Source organism: Phaseolus vulgaris, chromosome 10, assembly GCF_051622355.1.
Source record: "Phaseolus vulgaris cultivar YP4 chromosome 10, ASM5162235v1, whole genome shotgun sequence".
In the NCBI taxonomy this organism is placed as follows: Eukaryota; Viridiplantae; Streptophyta; class Magnoliopsida; order Fabales; family Fabaceae; genus Phaseolus; species Phaseolus vulgaris.
In genome coordinates, this window is record NC_143507.1 from 11,462,575 (window position 1) to 11,484,086 (window position 21,512).

At 30.4% G+C, this 21,512-nt stretch overlaps 2 protein-coding genes, 1 non-coding gene and 1 pseudogene across 3 annotated transcripts; 2 read left to right on the forward strand and 2 right to left on the reverse strand.

Annotated features, from left to right (window-relative positions):
- The first annotated feature begins 834 nt into the window (after positions 1–834).
- Positions 835–1,428, forward strand: LOC150024230 (secreted RxLR effector protein 161 pseudogene; annotated as a pseudogene).
- A 2,325-nt stretch (positions 1,429–3,753) lies between these two features.
- On the forward strand, positions 3,754–3,827 carry TRNAT-AGU (transfer RNA threonine (anticodon AGU)). Its single transcript has one exon. It is a non-coding gene; the product is annotated as a tRNA-Thr (tRNA).
- A 1,750-nt stretch (positions 3,828–5,577) lies between these two features.
- On the reverse strand, positions 5,578–9,435 carry LOC137818570 (Lung seven transmembrane receptor family protein). The gene is made up of 5 exons (XM_068622076.1): positions 8,886–9,435; positions 7,864–8,803; positions 7,538–7,633; positions 7,270–7,406; positions 5,578–6,152 (listed from the first exon to the last, which is right to left on the reverse strand). The coding sequence occupies exons 1-5, from the start codon at positions 9,050–9,052 to the stop codon at positions 5,996–5,998; spliced, it is 1,497 nt and encodes a 498-aa protein (XP_068478177.1). The 5' UTR covers positions 9,053–9,435; the 3' UTR covers positions 5,578–5,995.
- A 1,498-nt stretch (positions 9,436–10,933) lies between these two features.
- On the reverse strand, positions 10,934–12,651 carry LOC137818683 (WRKY DNA-binding transcription factor 70). The gene is made up of 3 exons (XM_068622243.2): positions 12,236–12,651; positions 11,732–11,836; positions 10,934–11,650 (listed from the first exon to the last, which is right to left on the reverse strand). The coding sequence occupies exons 1-3, from the start codon at positions 12,520–12,522 to the stop codon at positions 11,185–11,187; spliced, it is 858 nt and encodes a 285-aa protein (XP_068478344.1). The 5' UTR covers positions 12,523–12,651; the 3' UTR covers positions 10,934–11,184.
- Between the last annotated feature and the right edge of the window lie 8,861 nt (positions 12,652–21,512).

The window sequence follows — 21,512 nt, forward strand, 5'->3', positions numbered from 1 at the left end:
GTGGTCTATGGCTCAAGAACTTCCACAATAGAGACCAAGAAAACCAACTCAAAGATTAATTGCAGAATCTACTAACATTGCTTATGCTTTAACTATTGCACAAGAGATGGGTGAAGAAGGTGAACCCAAGAATTACTCTGAAGTTATCTCTGGTGACGACTCAACAAAATGGATTGTTGCTATGCAAGAAGAAGTTGAGAGTCTTCTCAAAAACGAAACATGGGAATTGGTGAAGTTACCAGAAGGAAAACGAGTCATTAGTTGCAAGTGGATCTTTAAGAGAAAAGAAGGGATCCCTGGTGTTGAGAGTACGAGGAATAAAACAAGGTTTCTTGTAAGAGGTTTTGATCAAGAGAAAGGTATTGACTTTAATGAAGTATTTTCTCCTGTTGTTCATCATACTTCAATACGTATATTACTTGCTTTAGTTGCCTTGTATGATTTGGAGCTGGAACAGTTAGATGTGAAAATTGCTTTTCTTATGGTAATCTTGAGGAAGAGATTTACATCCAGCAACCTGAGGGGTTCGTTGTTCCTGGAAAGGAGGATCATGTATGTCGTTTGAAGAAATCTCTCTACGGCTTGAAGCAATCACCAAGACAATGGTATAAGAGGTTTGATTCTTTCATGGTTGGACATGGATACTCCAGAAGTAGCTATGATAATTGCGTTTATTTTCAAAAGACATCTAATGGGTCATTTATATACTTGTTGTTATATGTTGATGACATGTTGATTGCCGCAAGAGATAAATCTTTAGTTAACAAGTTAAAGGCCCAACTTAGTAGTGAATTTGATATGAAGGACTTAGGTCCTGCCAATAAAATTTTAGGAATGGAGATCAACAGAGATCCTCAAGCTGGAAAACATTTTCTATCACAAAAGAAGTATGTTCTTAAGATGCTTGATAAATTTGGAATGCAAGATTGCAAAGCTGTTAATACTCCAATTGTCGCCCACTTCAAGTTGTCATCAGATCAGTGTCCAAAATCAGACGAGGACAAAAGGCGCATGTCACATGTCCTGTATTCAAATGCAATTGGAAGTCTCATGTATGATATGGTATGTACTAGACCTGATTTAGCTTATGTTGTTAGCATTGTTAGCAGGTTCATGCATAATCCAGACAAGACACACTGGGAAGCCATTAAATTGATACTTCGTTATCTGAAAGGGTCTCCAGATCTTGGTTTGGTATTTGACCAACATAGAGCCGATCCCGGAGGAGCAGTTGGCTATGTTGATGTTGACTATGGTGGTGATTTAGATCGGAGAAGGTCACTTTCAGCCTACATTTTTACCCTATGTGGGTCTGCTATCAGTTGGTATTCTTCACTTCAAGCCATTGCGGTTTTGTCCACCACTGAAGCAGAATATATTACTGCTACAGAAGGTATGAAAGAGGCTATATCGAGGCTTGCTAAGTGAACTTGGTCTTCAACAAGATGTTCTTGTTATATTTTGTGATAGTCAGAGTGTTGTCCACTTAACCAGGAACAGTAAGTATCACTCAAGGACCAAGCACATTGAAATTAAACACCATTTTATCCAAGACATTGTTGATACAGGAGATATAATTGTTGAAAAACTTCATACGGCCGAAAATCCTGCAGACATGTTAACCAAGCCACTTCCGTCGGCTAAGTTCGATCATTGCCTGAACTTAATTGGTATTATCCATACTTAATCAAGGCTTCATGGCGAGAGAGTGTTTCAGTCAAAGGCAAGTCAAGGTGGAGATTTGTGGGTTATGACTCACCTTTCTGTTTTCTTGGCATAATTGGGAGGTTACTTGCCACAATTAAATTGTAATCGAATGGAGGTTTCTTACTACAATTAATTGTCATCAAAGGGAGGTTAATTACCATTAATTGTATTTATTATTGTTGTCTCCTAGAACCACTATATATAGTGGCTTCCTTCAAGCAATGTAACACACAACAAATATCAACACACACTTGCTTCATCTTTATTTTCCTATACTCTCTATTTCTGCTCTTGGGTGTAAGTGTTTAACCCATATAGAGAGAATTTGTCTATTTATCTATTAGCCTGAGAGGAATTCATTATACTCCCAATACCATTATAGTGAAAGTTTTGGCTCTCTCGTCGGTGGTTTTTTACCTCTATTTAAAGGGGTTTTCCACCTAAAAATTTCTGGTATCATTTTCATTTTCCTTGTTACTTTAATTTCTCATAATCTTTGGTTGAAATTATTGCGCTTTCGCACATGATATTCCTACAGAAAACATACCCTCAACATCGTCTAGTTGAGTGGATGACAGGAAAACTCGCAACAGTTGTCGAGTAGGGATTTTTCGGAAAAGTTTGTCTAGTACGGACAAAGTTTCTAGGTCTTCCCAGGTTAGCGACGACCTTGGCCAATTACAGAACCATGCCGGCTCACGAGTTCAAAAGAAGGGAAACCGAGGAGAATCGTCATCGTAAAAAAATTGACAATCCTCCTCTCTGACCATAACTTTGAAAAAACTCCCTTTAAACCTCTTATATGAAGAACTGAAGGGAGCCAACAAAAACGACCTTGGTTAGCTTATCAAGGACAACTACCCTACTTGACTACCCGGGCGGGTACTATACATTTGAATAAACACATGAGGAGTCGGTTTTAAGCATAGCGACATACACATACTCGAACTATACGTTAGAACCTCTTAGTAGGCACCTTGCATACTCGGACTTCTCAGAAGTTCATCTAAGAAAAAGAACAGATGAAGTGATGAAGAGAAGGATTCGATAGAAAATATACAGTCCTATATACTTTTAAATAATATCATAAGTTTTATGTAAAAAAATAACTTTGAAATATTTTCTATTTACCTAGTCCTATATACTCTCAAGTAATATCATAAGTTTGATGTAAAAAAGTAACTTTAAAATATCTTCTATTTACCTGGATTTATGTAATTTTAAACATCACAAAAATATTATAGTAGTTATATTATGTCAATGTAAAAAATAAGAATGAAAAAGTGAGTACCATTACTCATGCTCTTGTTCGTGGGTTTCTTATATTTCATATTAAAATATTTGATATTGTTTGTAGATATTGTATTTCATATTGAAATGGTTGATATCTCTTTACTAAATTGTTGTTTACATCTACATTTATTGTATCATTTTATTTTTTGAATAATTCTTTTAACCTTTTTTTTAATTCACGGATTCGTGGCATTCATTCAAGTATTTGTGGTGATCTTAGTTCAAAATGGTTTCAAAAGCAGCATAGTTTGATTATCACAGTTTCAAAGCATTTCATTTCATTCTAAGAATTCATTCAAACAAACCATGAGTTTTATAATTAGATTTATTCAAAAAAAAAAAAATCTTCAATAAAAATATTTTTCTTAAAGTGTAATTACTTAGTGGATGTTTCTTTCTCTTAAGACATTTGAAATAATTTTTAATTTAATCAAATTAATTTATAAAAGAACTCACAAAATTTATTTGTTTTTTTATTCTAAATTTCGTCCAAAACAATACTATATTCCTAATTATTATTATATAAGCTAAGAATATCATATATATTATAACACGATTAAGAACATCTAAACGAGGTCATGATAGGAAATATTAAATTAATAACATTTGTGTGTTACTAATTTAATAAAAAAAAAACTGTAAGAATTAAAATTGGGAATTTGACATATTTAAAGAAGCATTTTATACTTTTGGAAAGTAAATGAAGATGCTTTCATTTGTTCTATATTTATTGTTTTGCATTTGATTTCAAGTGCTTTCATAGCTCAGTTGGTTAGAGCACCCGTTTAGTAAGCGGGAGGTCTTGAGTTCAACTCTCAATGAAAGCAAAATCAAATCTTTTAGGTTTTCTAAACCAAATTTTTGTAAATTTGGTTTTTGGAAGTGATGATATCTGGGAGAAGATTCATTCATTCCAGCCAAAGCACAAAACAAGGTAAAAGGATGGATCTTTGGAAGGCACTGAGAATGTAAGAGATGCCCAGAAAACAGTGGCAGCAGCAGCAGCAGCAGCATGAATGCAAGAAAGGGTCATCATAGGGACTGTTTCCTCCACCACCTGGGTTTTGGTGCTTTTGATGGTGATGCCCAATTTCTTAGGTTTTCAACAAAATGAAAACCAAGTGCAGCAATTGAGACATAACTAGAAAGGGCTTCTTGATCAAGAAAATTGAAGGTGAATGATAATATTATTTGATTGTATGTGAAGAATGAGATTGAATGGGTTGGTAGATATAGAGAAAGTGGAAGGAAGGGGAGGATTCATATCAATTTCATGATTGGCAGTAATGATTGCAACTGTTGACAGCACTACCCAGCTCCTAACAGATCAGATGCCTCTACAGTTAATCATGACTCTGTGTTCAAGTTTATCCACAAACAGCCATTTTTTTTCTTAAAATTTAATACTTTTTGTTTATCACCAACCATTTAAATCAACCATCAAATGGGGATAATGTCATAGATTAACTCATATAATAATAATTTTACTTATTGTTTATAAGATGATCAAGAATACTCTTACCATATTTAAAATTACAATGTATCTTACCTTTTTCTATTCATATATTTGCATTTATTTCCATTTAATTAGGAAGACTAGAAAAATAGTATAATTACAATATAAGGATTTTTTTAGTTTAGTCGTTTTCTTTTTTTTTTCTTAGAAATTTTATTGTTTCAAATATTGGTTTTTACCCTTTTTAGTAGGAAGACTCTTTTTTTTCTTTCGTTTTACCCTTCTATTTTATTCTTGGTGGTAAAGAAAATAGGCTATATGAATGAATTTAGATGTTGGCCTAGTTGACAAATATAAGAAAAAAAATGAGAACATGCACGTATTTTTTTATGCAAATTATATTTATTTTAAAATAACTACTATTTTAAAAAAAAAATATTTTATTTTGAGTTATTTGTCATCTCCTATATTGATACTTTTTACTTATTATTTTTATTGAATGAAAAAACAAGTTTCTGTTATTGATACCTATTGTGATTTTGAAAAATTATTGTGATTTAAATAGGTATATTTTAATCTATTCTCTAATTTTTTCACTAGTTTGTCTTCTGATTTCTCAAAAACATATCTAATTATCTCAACTGTAGAGGTAGAAAGGCTTACGTTTGTTTTCTTACAATGTTATTGATATAAATTAGATACAACATTACTTTCTTTGTTTGCCTCAAATTTAAAAGAGGAAAGGATTATGAATATTCACAAAATCATACTCGAGTCTTATATATATTATATCTTTATTCTTTGAAAATTTACATTTTTTGCGTTTCCACTTCATTTAGTTCTAGTTGGAATTTTTTTAAATAAATTGATGAAAATTGAGTTATTGAGGTTGGGGGTTATGTATAGGGAACCATATTGTGAAATTAGTTAATTTTACTCTTGAATGTTTTAACCCTTTTTTTCTTATTCAGTAAAGGTGTTTCCTGTGTTTCAAGTGAAAGGTCATTAATATCATCTCATTCCATTATTCCATCTTGTCTCAAATTATAAATTTGATTTTAGAAGAATAATGACTAGAAATCTAAAAGAACAATTTCACATTTTTCTTGGACATAACACAATTAGTGCAAGTTGAAACTACTTAAATATAGTCCGAGTCAGACTCAACAATGTCAGAAAAGTTCCTTAAAACTGGGTTTGCTACTAATTGTAGTATGAAAAAAGGCGTGAGAAACAGCAATGTAAATTTGAAGGCATGAGATGGATACATACGGATGATGGTCATTTGAAACCATACAGGGGAATGATTTGATCACACCATCTGTTAAGGAAAACTATTCAATCTAATTTCTAATGGAATGGGGTATGACTTGCAACTAAACCATTTTGATCTATTGATGAGATTGGCACTGCCTCCCTTGTTTCCCATCACAACTGACACCTGCTGCACCATTCAAAACCATATCTCTATATATGGACATCTACAGACATCCTTGTGAGAAATGAGGTCATGTGAAACACTACTATACAAGTTTGACATTATTCTCGCTTATCCTCCTCCAGATCTTCCCCAAAGGCAAGATCAGTCTTCCGATCAAGTTTGGCTGCCACATCCCCAGTTATCTTTGCTACACTGCTTGTCAGAGAGATACCCTCCTCATCAAAGTCATCTCCCGTTTCCTCCAAGTACGCATATCTAGAAACAAAGATATAAATGCAATCAGTCTTTCCAGGAATAAAACAGCACCAAACACAGAAAGAAGACCGATCCCATCGAGGCATGTATGAGCAAGAGAGAAAACGACTGATTACTCATTTCTTTAATGAGTAAAATGTATAATATTCATAGTTACTAAAGTACAATTGTTATGTAAGCAAATAAAGAAATACCTAACGTAAAAAAAGTATGATGTTGGAGAGCAGGTTAGCATTTCTCCAACAGAGATAAAGTTAAGTAGTGACTGCAATGCAAGAACTATCTAGACCCAACATATATTAACAGGGTTAATAATTAAAATCATTATCATTGTTGAAAACTTAACTTCAAGTAGTGGTTCATAACAACCCATGGAGGAGAGCAGTAGCATTCGCCTACACACACACACACAACTCAAGTAGCAACTGCAAGACTACGATTGTCTAGGCCCACTAATTGATTAGCATAGTTAAAAACATATATTGAAAATAACACGTTGAAACTAATGTGACCACTAAGTTCTAAAATTGGTCTAATTATCAGGCACTCTCCTTTGCAAGGGAGTAACAACACTTGTGGTGTGTGTGGATGGCATACTAGAGACAGAAAACGAAGACATAATAGTCACAACACTGCATATAAGGAATTACTACAATTTTTTTATGCTTTTAAGCATAACTTGAGAAGCGACATATAGTGACACAACTAATCTCTCATAACATGAAGTTGCAAAGATAGCTGTCCCATTTTCTACATTGGCACACGCATACACAGAGACAAAATTGAAAGATATAATGAAGGTTTAATGGAATTTTGCATTTTCTTCTATAGGTTAAAGGAAACTAGCACTAGTGTATCTAATCTAATAGTATACGATGCAAACAAAATCCAACAGCCACCTAAATGTGCAGTATATAAATGCAAGTTTGCAGTGAAATGAAAAATAAAAATCAGCAAATGAAGACCAAAAGCAACTGTTGCTATCACAATAACTACTTCTGTGGTAAAGAATATTAAAGGCATTTCAAATAAAAGGTTAAATATATTAGCATAAAAACACCAAGTGGCATAAAAAAAACATCATTCACCACACCAAGGCCATGAAAATGACAAGTACCTAGTAGGGTTCCGAGAAGGAGCCCAAAGGACACATATCACCAGCAAGAGAGCATATGAAAGCAGACACCAGAAGGCTGGAATAATCCAAGCGATTTGCCACAACTCACTCAATGGATCAGTAGCATTGAAGTATAGCTGGTTGAACACAAAGAAGCCAGATAATTAGCAACACTGACACGCATAAAAATGCTAAAGTAAAAATGTTTTGAAACTCCGGCTCTAAAATTGCTAATTTCTGTACATCAAATATCTTTTCCAATAACTACCTCAAAGCCAATCCATGCAATGGACAGTAGCACAGACACCGCGAGTGTATTTGTAAACTTTCGGTAGAGCTCCAGTTTAGCTAAGTTTCTCCTTGTCTGCATCCATAAATAACAACACAATCAAAGAACAATAAGGGCAAACGTTACTCAGCCCGACCATTTCAAAAGGGTAAACAAGTCATGCCTGCTGAACCAAACACACTCAACTAGAGCTAACAGTTGTACAACAAAACAGTCAAAACTCAAACCAAGGCAGCACTCACTCCGTTACCATCATAAACTAAATCAACAACAACACACTAGATAACCCAAGGTTTTGGAATTGCCTGCAGTTTCTCCAAGGTTTTGGACAACGATGAGAAAATCCATAAAATGAAGCACGAGTCAAGGCAAACAACAGGGAGCACCAAAAGCAGCTTGGTCTTCCCGGAGAAGTCATTGATGTTCCCCAAATGCTCAACAAGCTCGAGGGCCTCGGAGGCAACAAAATACAGCAGACCAAGAAGCAGCACTCTGTAAGCAATCCTGTTCCCACCGAGCGTGGGGCGAACAACCCCATACCCCATGGAGACAACCAACAGCAGCAGCCGCGACAGCGTCTTCTTCACCGAAGTAAAGGTGACAGCCCAGAGGGTAACCCCCATGGGTCTAGTCCCAGTGGAGTTAAAATTAGCATACTCGAAATACCACACAGCCATCTCACACATTCCAAGCGCAATAACAGCGGTGATATGATAATGCAAGTGGATAATGTCTTTCCAAAACTGAACAAACCTCAAAAACCAACAAAGACCGAGTAAAAGATAAGCCAGAGACATGAAGCCATAGAGGGTCATGAGAGGGGCCATTTTGCCAGGCAAGTACCCTTTAGGGTTACGCCACACGGTCCTTCCCTGAATGGTGGTGCCCTTAAGGGAAGGGTCGCAGAACATGAAGTAGAGGTAGTACATACCAGTGGCGTTGATGTCAAGGGCCATTGTATCCATCTGGGCCTGTTCCTCGATTCCCTGGAAGAAGGTTTTGATGCGCTTCGGCAACTCGAGGTTATCCGGGTTCTTCTGGATTATCACTTCGCCGAGGTTGCAGATCCGCTCCTTGGCCAGCTTCGGATCGCAGCAAATCAAATCAGATTTCAGGTACGAACCTCCGATCCGGTTCCGATCCCGTACCTCTAGCACTATGGCCTCCACTAATCCCGTGTTCTGCTGCATCCTCCCCTGCACGCTTGCTGATTCAGGCGGACGTGTAAACGTCACCGTTTCGAACCTGAATCCAATTGATTGGAATCAGAAACCTTAACCCTAGAAATGAGAGAGTGAGTGAGTGAACGAGTGAAGGGGAACAAGACCTGATGAAGGATTTGGCCGTGAGCGCTTCGCTGCCACCGTGGAAGAAGAAGGCGTCGGAGCGGTGGGTGAAGGTCTCGTTGGAGTAGTCGTGGATGGAGGCATTGATCGGAGTCAGTAACAGTAAGAGGAGGAGAGGAAGCGCGTGAGACTCAAACGCCGTCATCATCGTCGTCGTCGTGAAACACGCACATGCAACAAGCAATGTGATGCGATGCAATAGAAGCAATCGAAATTGTGAAGAAACGAAACGGAACGGAAGAACCAATTTTGCAGCTTGAAACAAAAGTGAAAGTGAAGCTCAAAACGGTGATCATGCTTCAGTTAAATCCTTCGTCAAAAACCAAAAGAAAAAAAAATATTAATTAAATTTGAATTTGTATTTTAGTATAAATTAAATACTTCACGTGTACGTATTAATCGAAAATTATTTTTACAATAACTTTTGCAATAACTATTTTTAAATAAATAAATAAATAAAGATTTTGAATTGGATATTTGGATGTTGGGTTCAAAGATGTGAAGATTTTAAAGAAGTGAAGCACCATGACTATGTTCTTCATTCTTTTTTTGACTTTTGACATGGTGGTTGGTTAACTTGTTAATTTTTAGAGTGTAGTTAGTGATTATGACATTTCAGTGTAAATCCAAAACAAAGATTGGTGAAAACAACTTATTAGTGTATACTTGATGCCCTTTCTCTCCTAAACAAAAGAACAAGACAAAGGACATATGAATAGGATTATTTACATTCTCCTTGGAGGTGAAGTGAATCATGAATAACCTTAATTAATTAATTAACTATCCCATTAATCCATCTACCCTTTTACCAGAAAGTAACAAGAAGTAGCAAACAAAAATTATTTTAATTGCTGGTTGAAAGTGGATGGAGAAATATTATCATGGATTGGTATCATTTTAAAAGGTTGTTCAACAATTTGAGACAAAGATACAGGATTTTATCATTGAATTCAAAGGATTCAACCAACTTTTTGTTTTTCAGTGTGAACTCTTCTAAATTTTTCAAACACATTTCTCAATTTGTTGGAAAATTAGAGTACACGGACGATGATTCCTTGCACTATGGTACCGAGGAGGAGCCTTCTTGTCTTTATTTTGTATAAGCTGGTTGCTTTTTTTTCTTTTTCACATCGAAAAATTAATACATTTCATATATAATTTCATATAGTATATATAAGTGAGTGGTTTATAAAATTTATGTTTAAAGTTTATTTTTTAATATTATAGTCAGGTTAGAGTCTATTTTATCGAATGTTTGTGTTGAATTTATCGTGTTACCCGTTGTCGAATCACTCATTAATATATAGTCTTTCACGAGTTGGAGGGTCTCAACTTGACAGAGAACGTGTTGGAAATTTCATATTGACTAAAAAGTATATAAGTAAATACAAATTTTATTTCATAAAATTGAGTTAGATTTAAAATTTGGTCGTATAAAATATTTTTTGCCCAATAGATAACAAAATCATATCGACAAAGCACCATTGTTTTTGTAGCAGCCATAGTATTTCTAAATGCAATGGCTTAATAGTGATGGGGTTGTTTGTGCATCGCTTTACACCATCATGTTTTCTATCTTTATTTTACTTTAAAAGCTACCCTCTTTCCATGACTCTTCTTTCTTTCATTTCTTGCTTTTTTCTATGTGCATTAACCGTGTTGTGTCATACTCAACTATTTCTATCTGGTGATAGATATGTATATGACCATGATGATCTTCTTTTCAAAGTTCTAAAGTAATGCTACTTGTTCACACTACCATATTGGGTTTAGGTGGAAAAAAGTCCATTCTGGTCACATTAATTTATACTATTGAACAATCTCAGAACTTTCCTTGCTCTCACTTTCACCATTAGATAATTGATTAATTGAATGTTGTTAGATTCTATATGATGTTAATCTTGCCTCCAAAGTACATTTTTTGAATATGAGAACTCGTTCACATTGTTTTTGTATTTTTTTAATCTTGCTTTCATTGGACTGGTTTTGCAGAACACGTAGGTGGGAATAAATTCAAAACAAAAAACTATGGCAAACAAGACATATTCAGATTAATTTGTTTGATGAAGGGACACAGATTCATCAAAACAAAACCAAATGAATTGAAAATGGAAGAAGACTTAATCAAAGATATGTACTACAATGATGGAGCTAGCTAAAACAAAACTCTTCCAACTTTCAAGAAAAGCATGGAGCAACATTTATCTAGTTAAGTGACCTTTCACACTTTATTTATAACAAACACTCCTTCCAAAATGATCTAAGAAATTTGCGACCCAATTAATCATCAAAATCCAACAGAAGGTTGATATCATCAAGGTCAACAGAAGAATCACACAAGGCAGAAGACAAAACATCCCAGTGATCGAGTGGTAGAGTGACATTATTGTGCCATGAAGAATCATCTAAAGTGGGTTCTGAGGATAGCATGTAATCATTGGAGGAAGATGAGGGAATTCTCTCCTCTTTGATGAAGGATGGTGAGGGATCAAGAGATGCTGAGGATGATAAAAAAGGACAATCTTGCTTGGTTGGAGTAGGGAAGCTGTTGTTAAAGCTAAGCAGTATGGAAGTGTCAGAAGGAGAACTGATGGAATCAAGTATGATTTCAGAGTTTAGCAAGTCATTGCATGTGTGGTGGCCAAAATAGGTGGTCTTATACAAGGGAGGATCCTCTTGAATTCTTTGCACTTGTTTTGTTGCTTGACAATTCCCATCATACTTGTGAGTGCACCTGTAATAGTTCCTGCACAGGCTTACAATAAGAGAATAATTAAGGAAAAGGATGAAATATGTGGATCTATATACATATATGTTTGTTACCTACCTTGAGTATTTGGTTTTGAGGATCTCTTTTTGGCCATACTTTCTCCAGTGGTGGCCATCAACTGCTGGAGCTTCTGAAACCTTCTCCCATTCTTGTGTAGTTCTTCTGCATAAATACAAGAAATGCTGATTAATTTACACCAGCACTTGACCAAAACCTACCCTTAGTTTTGAACAAGCAAGCACAACCAAGGGGTAAAAGCAGTTAAAGACAAAACACCTTATATATTATACATCATAATATACAGTAATGCTAAACAATTTGATGGGGTCCATCAGCAACAACCTTGGATAGAAGAACAATGACCATTGAGGTTCCAAAGGGACACTTCAATTTTATATTGGAGATCCAAAAATGTTCAGACTCAAATTAAGAAACTGAGAAGTGAATTCAAACCTCATACTCAAGCACACAAACAGATCACTCTAGGAAGAAATGAATTGTGTCATTAAAGAGGAAAGAGATGTGTGTGATTAGAAAAAGAAAGAGAACTAGCATGATTACTTTCTCTTGTAGCAGCCTCTTCTGTTCTTGAAACTGGTGAAACTCTTGCAACTTTCTTGGGAGTCCTCAGATTTGGTGGGAGTGACAAGATTGGAAAGGTGATGAGAGGGATAGTACTTGTCCAAGAGGAAAAGGGTGTTGGTGAAGGATCTAAGCACGTTCTTGGCAAGAGTTTGGACAAATGGGGTGGTTGTTGCTGAATCATCTTTTTCATTGATGACTAGTCGAAGTTGAGTAGCAAACTCATGACCTCTCACAAGCTCCTCCTGCACCTTTCTATGATCCATATTCTTCTTCTTTCTCTTAATTACTTCCACTATATCTTACTCTTTTGGAGCCACCAAGCTCTTGCAGCTACCTTGCCTTTCTCCAAATGTTCTTCTTCTTGCCTCTTATATTCATATATATACATTGGTTGCTTTTGTTTTTTGTTTTTTCATGGATAGATTTATGTTAGTATATGTATATTGGTTGCTTTCACATTCCAAACACTTGCTTTTGGTCCACAACTGTACAAGGTATATTACCAGGTGCACAAGGTTGATTGGCAATTTCACATTTAAAATTGTTAAAATGTCCTTTTCTAAAATGACAAGATCTGGTTAGTTAAACATATTTTAATTCAACAAGATTCATAAAGGCTTTTAAATTTGAGAATGTGACCCAACTAAGAAATAAAACTTAGGTTAAAAGTGTTTGAAGTATTTTTTTAGATTATATTGTGAAATTTGAAATTGATTAAACCTTTAAAGAAAATTAAACTTGTCTGTATAAGATTTTTCAGATTTTCACTGGTTTCAAGGAAATAAATGCGACTTATCTAATATTTGGTTGGCATTCAATGTTGTTTTAAATGAAAATTCACTTCCTTTGTCAATAGGAAAAGTCATGGAAATGGAAAATTAAAAAAAAATACAAGTTTTTTAAAAGAATATTTTTTCTAAGGGATTAGAGTATACTTTGTGGACTCATAATTATTTCTCATGGTAGTATTTTTCTTCCTTTTTATTTATTTATTCAGGTTTAGATCTTTCATATGAAATGTGTACTTTTTAAAAAAATTCTGAGGTTGAAGTAAGTATTTGAATTGAATTGTAATTGTTTTACTGTTATAATAAATTTTATAATTGATGAACTATATTAAATATATATAATCATAAAAATAGTATTATCTGATTTATCACATATTGTTTTATCTTGATGTATTTATATAAGTTGATTAGACAACATCCCATATCAAAAATTATTAATATGGAAAAAATTATTATTCTTATTCTATAATTTATTCTCTCTAATTTAGAAAGAAATTCATACACTATCCATAAATATATTTTTGTCTAATGCTTTTTATTTACTTTTTTGATTTGATAAAGAAATATATTGTTAATGGTTGGGATATTGACAAAGAGAGAGAGGTTGTGAGGTTAGAAAATGGAGCAAACAAACAATAAAGAGGCACTTTGTTGAATAAGATCTATCTAGTGTCCCCAGCCACTAAAATCCATGTAACAATGGACGGCTTAGGATGTGCCACGTGTGTGAAGATTGTTGAGGTGATGTCACAGTTATTGTGTCATATGATGACGTGAAGAGAGATGTAAGATGAGAGTATGTTTGGGTATGAAAGGACGATGTTGCCCTTCCTGGATGTGCGGAACATTCTTGTCAAGTCATTTTTAAACTCACTAGTACGTTGACACGTGCAACGCACGTGAATTTTTCTAATATTTTATATTTAAAAATTAATATTAAAAATAATAAATTTATTTAGATATATATAAATTATTAAGTTAATGAAATGAAATTAAATATATTACAATAGTATAAGTTTCTTTTAGTATATTAATGAATTTAATATAATATAACATAAATAATAAAAAATTCATGAATATATTTTTGTCATAATAAATACATTACAATACAATATTAATATAATAAAATAATTTGAACAAATACATTATTATATAAACAATTATCTAATACTATGTATCTATTACGTATCTATGGTGAAGTCCTCTTCACCAACCTCATGTTATCTTCATACTATAATTTAATCTGCAAAAAAAAACTTTCCAAAAAATCTTTGCAATTAAAAAATATAATTCAATAGATTATACCAAGTACAATTATTACAAAAAAAACTATCAGTAAATGTGTGTTTCTTTCCGTAACAGATTGTAGGCAAAATCATATTAAATTATGAATTCACCTTTTATGATATAAATTAAATTAAAATGTAATGTAATATAATACAAATAAAACATAATGAAATATAAATACAATGAAATACTATTATATAAATAACTAAAGATCTTAAAAACCACACAACAACAATAAACATATATACATTATCAGGTTTCTAGATAAAAAAAGTAACAATTATAAATAATTTGAACAAATTTACATTATATAAATAATTATCTAATATTATGTTCCCATAAGATATTTACGAAGAAAATGAAGTATTCTTCACCAACTTCATGCTAAGTTAATATGCAAAAATCTCTCAGAAAGAATAATTATTGCAAATAAAAAATTAATTCATTATATTATACCAAGTACAGTTATAATAAAGGTAATAAAAAAATGTGTGTTTCTTCCAGAAACATTGTAGGCGAAAATCATATTAAATTATGAAGTCACATTTTGTCATATAAATTAATACTTGTGCACATAAATCTTTATTGTCAATTTATATAATTCATAATTATATAATATATAGATTTGTGTCTCCGTGTCCCCGTGTCAGTATCTATGCTAAATAGATTAGTAGTCCACAAATTAATTATAAATAAAAAGGAATGAATAAATTTTTGTCATAACAAACACATTACAATAGAAAAAAAAAATTTGAACAAATTTACATTATATAAATAATTATCCAATATTATGTTTCCATAAGAAATTTACGAAGAAAATGAAGTACTCTTCATCAACTTCATGCTAAGTTAATATGCAAAAATATCTCAGAATAATTATTGCAATTAAAAAATTAATTCATTATATTATATCAATTACATTTATAGTAAAAGTAATAAAAAAGGTGTGTTTCGTCTAGAAACATATTGTAGGCGAAAATCATATTAAATTATGAAATCACATTTTGTCATATAAATTAATATTTGTGCACATAAATCTTTATTGTCGATTTATATAATTCATAATTATATAATATATAGATATGTGTCCCCGTGTCCCGTGTCCCGTGTCCCCATGTCCCGTGTCCCGTGTCCACCCGTGTCCCCGTGTCAGTGTCTATGCTACATAGATTAGTAGTCAAAAAATTAATTATAAATAAAAAGAAATGAATAAATTTTTGGCATAACAAATACATTACAATAAAAAAAAAATTTGAACAAATTTACATTATATAAATAATTATCTAATATTATGTTCCCATAAGATATTTACGAAGAAAATTAAGTATTGTTCACCAACTTCATGCTACATTAATATGCAAAAATCTCTCAGAATAATTATTGCAATTAAAAAATTAATTCATTATATTATACCAAATACAGTTATAGTAAAAATTAAAAAAAAATGTGTGTTTCTTTCAGAAACATATTGTAGGTGAAAATCATATTAAATTATGAAGTCACATTTTGTGATATAAATTAATACTTGTGCACATAAATCTTTACAGTCAATTTATATAATTCATAATTATATAATATATAGATTTGTGTCCTTGTGTCCCCGTGTCAGTGTCTATGCTACATAGATTAGTAGTCTACAAATTATTTATAAATAAAAAGGAATGAATAAGTTTTTGCCATAACAAATACATTACAATAAAAAAAATTGAACAAATTTACATTATATATACAATTATCTAATATTATGTTCCCATAAGATATTTACGAAGAAAATGAAGTATTGTTCACGCTAAGTTAATATGCAAATATCTCTCAGAATAATTATTGCAATTAAAAAATTAATTCATTATATTATACCAAGTGAAGTTATAGTAAAAGTAATAAAAAAAATGTGTTTCTTCCATAAACATATTGTAGGCGAAAATCATATTAAATTATGAAATCACATTTTGTCATATAAATTAATACTTGTGCACATTAATCTTTATAGTCAATTTCTATAATTCATAATTATTTAATATATAGATCTGTGACCCTGTGTCCTATGTCCCCGTGTCAGTGTCTATGCTACATAGATTAGTAGTCCACAAATTAATTATAAATAAAAAGGAATGAATAAATTTTTGCCATAACAAATACATTACAATAGAAAAAAAAATAATTTGAACAAATTTACATTATATAAATAATTATCTAATATTATGTTCTCATAAGATATTTACGAAGAAAATGAAGTATTGTTCACCAACTTCATGCTAAGTTAATATGCAACAATCTCTCAGAATAATTATTGCAATTATAAAATTAATTAATTATATTATACCAATTAACGTTATAATAAAAGTAATAAAAAATGTGGGTTTCCTCCAGAAACATATTGTAGGAGAAAATCATATTAAATTATGAAGTCACATTTTGTCATATAAATTAATACTTGTGCACATAAATCTTTATTGTCAATTTATATAATTCATAATTATATAATATATAGATCACTGTCCCCGTGTCGCTGTGTCAGTGTCCATGCTACATAGATTAGTAGTGCACAAATTAATTATAAATAAAAAGGAATGAATAAATTTTTGTCATAACAAATACATTACAATAGAAACAAAGTAATTTAAACAAATTTACATTATATAAATAATTATCTAATATTATGTTCCCATAAGATATTTACGAAGAAAATGAAGTATGTTCACCAACTTCATGCTAAGTTAATATGCAAAAATCTCTCAGAATAATTATTGCAATTAAAAAATTAATTCATTATATTATACCAAGTCCTGATATAGTAAAAGTAATAAAAATTGTGTATTTCTTCCAGAAACATATTGTAGGCGAAAATCATATTAAATTATGAAGTCACATTTAGTCATATAAATTAATACTTGTGTACATAAATCTTTATTGTCAAGTTATATAATTCTTTATTATATAATATATAGATGCGTGTCCCTCTGACTCTGTTTCCCCGTGACAATTTTATGCTACATAGATTAGTAGTTCATAAATTAATTATAAATAAAATTGAATGCATAAATTTTTGCCTTAACAAATACATTACAATAGAAAAAAATAATTTGAACAAATTTACATTATATAAATAATTATATAATAGTTTGTTCTCATAATATATTTACGAAGAAAATGAAGTACTGTTCACCAACTTCATGCTATGTTAATATGCAGAAATCTCTCAGAATAATTATTGCAATTAAAAAATTAATTCATTATATTATACCAATTAAAGTTATAATAAAAGTAATAAAAAATGTGTGTTTCTTCCATAAACATATTGTAGGCGAAAATCATATTAAATTATGAAGTCACATTTTGTCATATAAATTAAGACTTGTGCACATAAATCTTTATTGTCATGTTATATAATTCATAATTATATAATATATAGATTTGTGTCCCCGTGTCAGTGTCTATGCTACATAGATTAGTAGTACAAAAATTAATTATAAATAAAAAGGAATGAATAAATTTTTGTCATAAAAAATACATTACAATAGAAAAAATTAATTTGAACAAATTTACATTATATAAATAATTATATAATATTATATTCCCATAAGATATTTATGAAGAAAATGAAGTATTGTTCACCAACTTCATGCTAAGTTAATATGCAAATATCTCTCAGAATAATTATTGCAATTAAAAAATTAATTCATTATATTATACCAAGTACATTTATAGCAAAAGTAATAAAAAAAATGTGTGTTTCTTCCAGAAACATATTGTAGGCGAAAATCATATTAAATTATGAAGTCACATTTTGTCATATAAATTAATACTTGTCCACATAAATCTTTATTTTCAATTTCTATAATTCATAATTATTTAATATATAGATCTGTGTCCACGTGTCCCCTTGTCCCGTGTCCCCTTGTCCCCGTGTCACTGTCTATACTACATAGATTAGTAGTCCACAAATTAATTATAAATAAAAAGGAATGAATAAATTTTTGTCTTAACAAAGACATTACAATAGAAAAAAATAATTTGAACAAATTTACATTATATAAATAATTATCTAATATTATGTTCCTAGAAAATATTTACGAAAAAAATGAAGTACTGTTCACCAACTTCATGCTAAGTTAATACACAAAAATATCTCAGAATAATTATTGCAATTAAAAAATTAATTCATTATATTATATCAACTAAAGTTATAATAAAAGTAATAAAAAATGTGTGTTTCTTCCATAAACATATTGTAGGAAAAAATCATATTAAATTATGAAGTCACATTTTGTCATATAAATTAATACTTGTGCACATAAATATTTATTGTCAATTTATATAATTCATAATTATATAATATATAGATATGTGTCCCCGTGTCCATGCTACATAAATTAGTAGTGCACAAATTAATAATAAATAGAAAGGAATGAATAAATTTTTGTCATAACAAATATATTACAATAGAAAAAAATAATTTGAACAAATTTACATTATATAAATAATTATCTAATATTATGTTCCCATAAGATATTTACGTAGAAAATGAAGTACTGTTCCCCAACTTCATGCTAACTTAATATGCAAAAACCTCTCCGAATAATTATTGCAATTAAAAAATTAATTCATTATATTATACCAAGTAGTGTTATAGTAAAAACAATAAAAAATGTGTATTTATTCCTGATACATATTGTAGGCGAGAATCATATTAAATTAAGAAGTCATATTAAGTCATATATATTAATACTTGTGCACATAAATCTTTATTGTTAAGTTATATAATTTATAATTATATAATATATAGATCCGTGTCCCGGTCTCCCTGTTTCCACGTGTCCCGTGTCCCCGTGTCAATGTCTATGCTACATAGATTAGTAGTCCATAAATTAATTATAAATAAAAATGAATGCATAAATTTCTGCCATAACAAATACATTGCAATAGAAAAAAATAATTTGAACAAATTTAAATTATATAAAGAATTATCTAATATTATGTTCTCATAAGATATTTAGGAAGAAAATAGAGTTCTATTCACTAACTTCATGCTAAATTATTATGCAATAATCTCTCAGAATAATTATTGCAATTAAAAAATTAGTTGATTATATTATACCAATTACAGTTATAATAAAAGTAATAAAAAATGTGTGTTTCTTCCAGAAACATATTGTAGGGGAAAATCATATTAAATTATGAAGTCACATTTTGTCATATAAATTAATACTTGTGAACATAAATCTTTATTGTCAATTTATATAATTCATAATTATAAGATATATAAATTCGTGTCCCAGTGTCCCGTTTCCCCGTGTCAATGTCTATGCTACATAGATTAGTAGTCTATAAATTAATTATAAATAAAAAGGAATGAATAAGTTTTTGCCATAACAAATACATTACAATAAAAAAAATAATTTGAACAAATTACATTATATAAATAATTATCTAATATTATGTTCCCATAAGATATTTACGAAGGAAATGAAGTATTGTTCACCAACTTCATGCTAAGTAAGTATGCAAATGTCTCTGATAATAATTATAGCAAAAGTAATAAAAAATGTGTGTTTCTTCCAGAAACATATTGTAGGCGAAAATCATATTAAATTATGAAGTCATATTTTGTCATATAAATTAATATTTGTGCACATAAATCTTTATTGTCAATTTCTAGAATTCATAATTATTTAATATATAGATCTGTGTCCCCGTGTCCCGTGTCACTGTCTATACTACATAGATTAGTAGTCAACAAATTAATTATAAATAAAAAGGAAAGAATAATTAACAAATACATTACAATAGAAAAAAATAATTTGAACAAATTTACATTATATAAATAATTATCTAATATTTTGTTCCCATAAGATATTTACGAAGAAAATGAAGTACTGTTCACCAACTTCATGCTAAGTTAATTTGCAAAAATCTCTCAGAATAATTATTGCAATTAAAAAATTAATTCATTATATTATACCAAGTACTGTTATGGTAAAAGTAATAAAAAATGTGTATTTCTTCCAGAAAAATATTATAGGCGAAAATGATATTAAATTATGAAGTCACATTTTGTCATATAAATTAATACTTGTCAACATAAATCTTTATTGTCAATTTATATAATTCATAATTATATAATATATAAATCTGTGTCCCTGTGACTCTGTTTCCCCGTGTCAATGTTATGCTACATAGATTAGTAGTTCATAAATTAATTATAAATAAAAATGAATGCATAAATTTTTGCCTTAACAAATACATTACAATAGAAAAAAATAATTTGAACAAATTTACATTATATAAATAATTATCTAATAGTATGTTCCCATAAGATATTTACGAAGAAAATGAAGTACTATTCACCAACTTCATGCTAAGTTAATATGCAAAAATCTCTAAGAATAATTATTGCAATTAAAAAAATAATTCATTATATTATACCAATTAAAGTTATAATAAAAGTAATAAAAAATGTGTGTTTCTTCCAGAAACATATTGTAGGCGAAAATCATATTAAATTATGAAGTCATATTTTGTCATATAAATTAATACTTGTGCACATAAATCTTTATTATCATGTTATATAATTCATAATTATATAATATATAGATTTGTGTCCCCATGTCCCCTTGTCCCCGTGTCCCAGTGTCCCGTGTGCCCGTGTCAGTGTCTATGCTACATAGATTAGTAGTGCAAAAATTAATTATAAATAAAAAAGAATGAACAAATTTTTGTCATAAAAATACATTACAATAGAAAAAAAATAATTTGAACAAATTTACATTATATAAATAATTATATAATATTATGTTCCCATAAGATATTTACGAAGAAAATGAAGTATTGCTCACCAACTTCATGCTAAGTTAATATGCAAATATCTCTCATAATAATTATTGCAATTAAAAAATTAATTCATTATATTATACCAAGTACAGTTATAGCAAAAGTAATAAAAAAATGTGTGTTTCTTCCAGAAACATATTGTAGGGGAAAATCATATTAAATTATGAAGTCACATTTTGTCATATAAATTAATACTTCTGCACATAAATCTTTATTGTCAATTTCTATAATTCATAATTATTTAATATATAGATCTGTGTCCCCGTGTCACTGTCTATGGTACATAGATTAGTAGTCCACAAATTAATTATAAATAAAAAGGAATGAATAAATTTTTGCCTTAACAA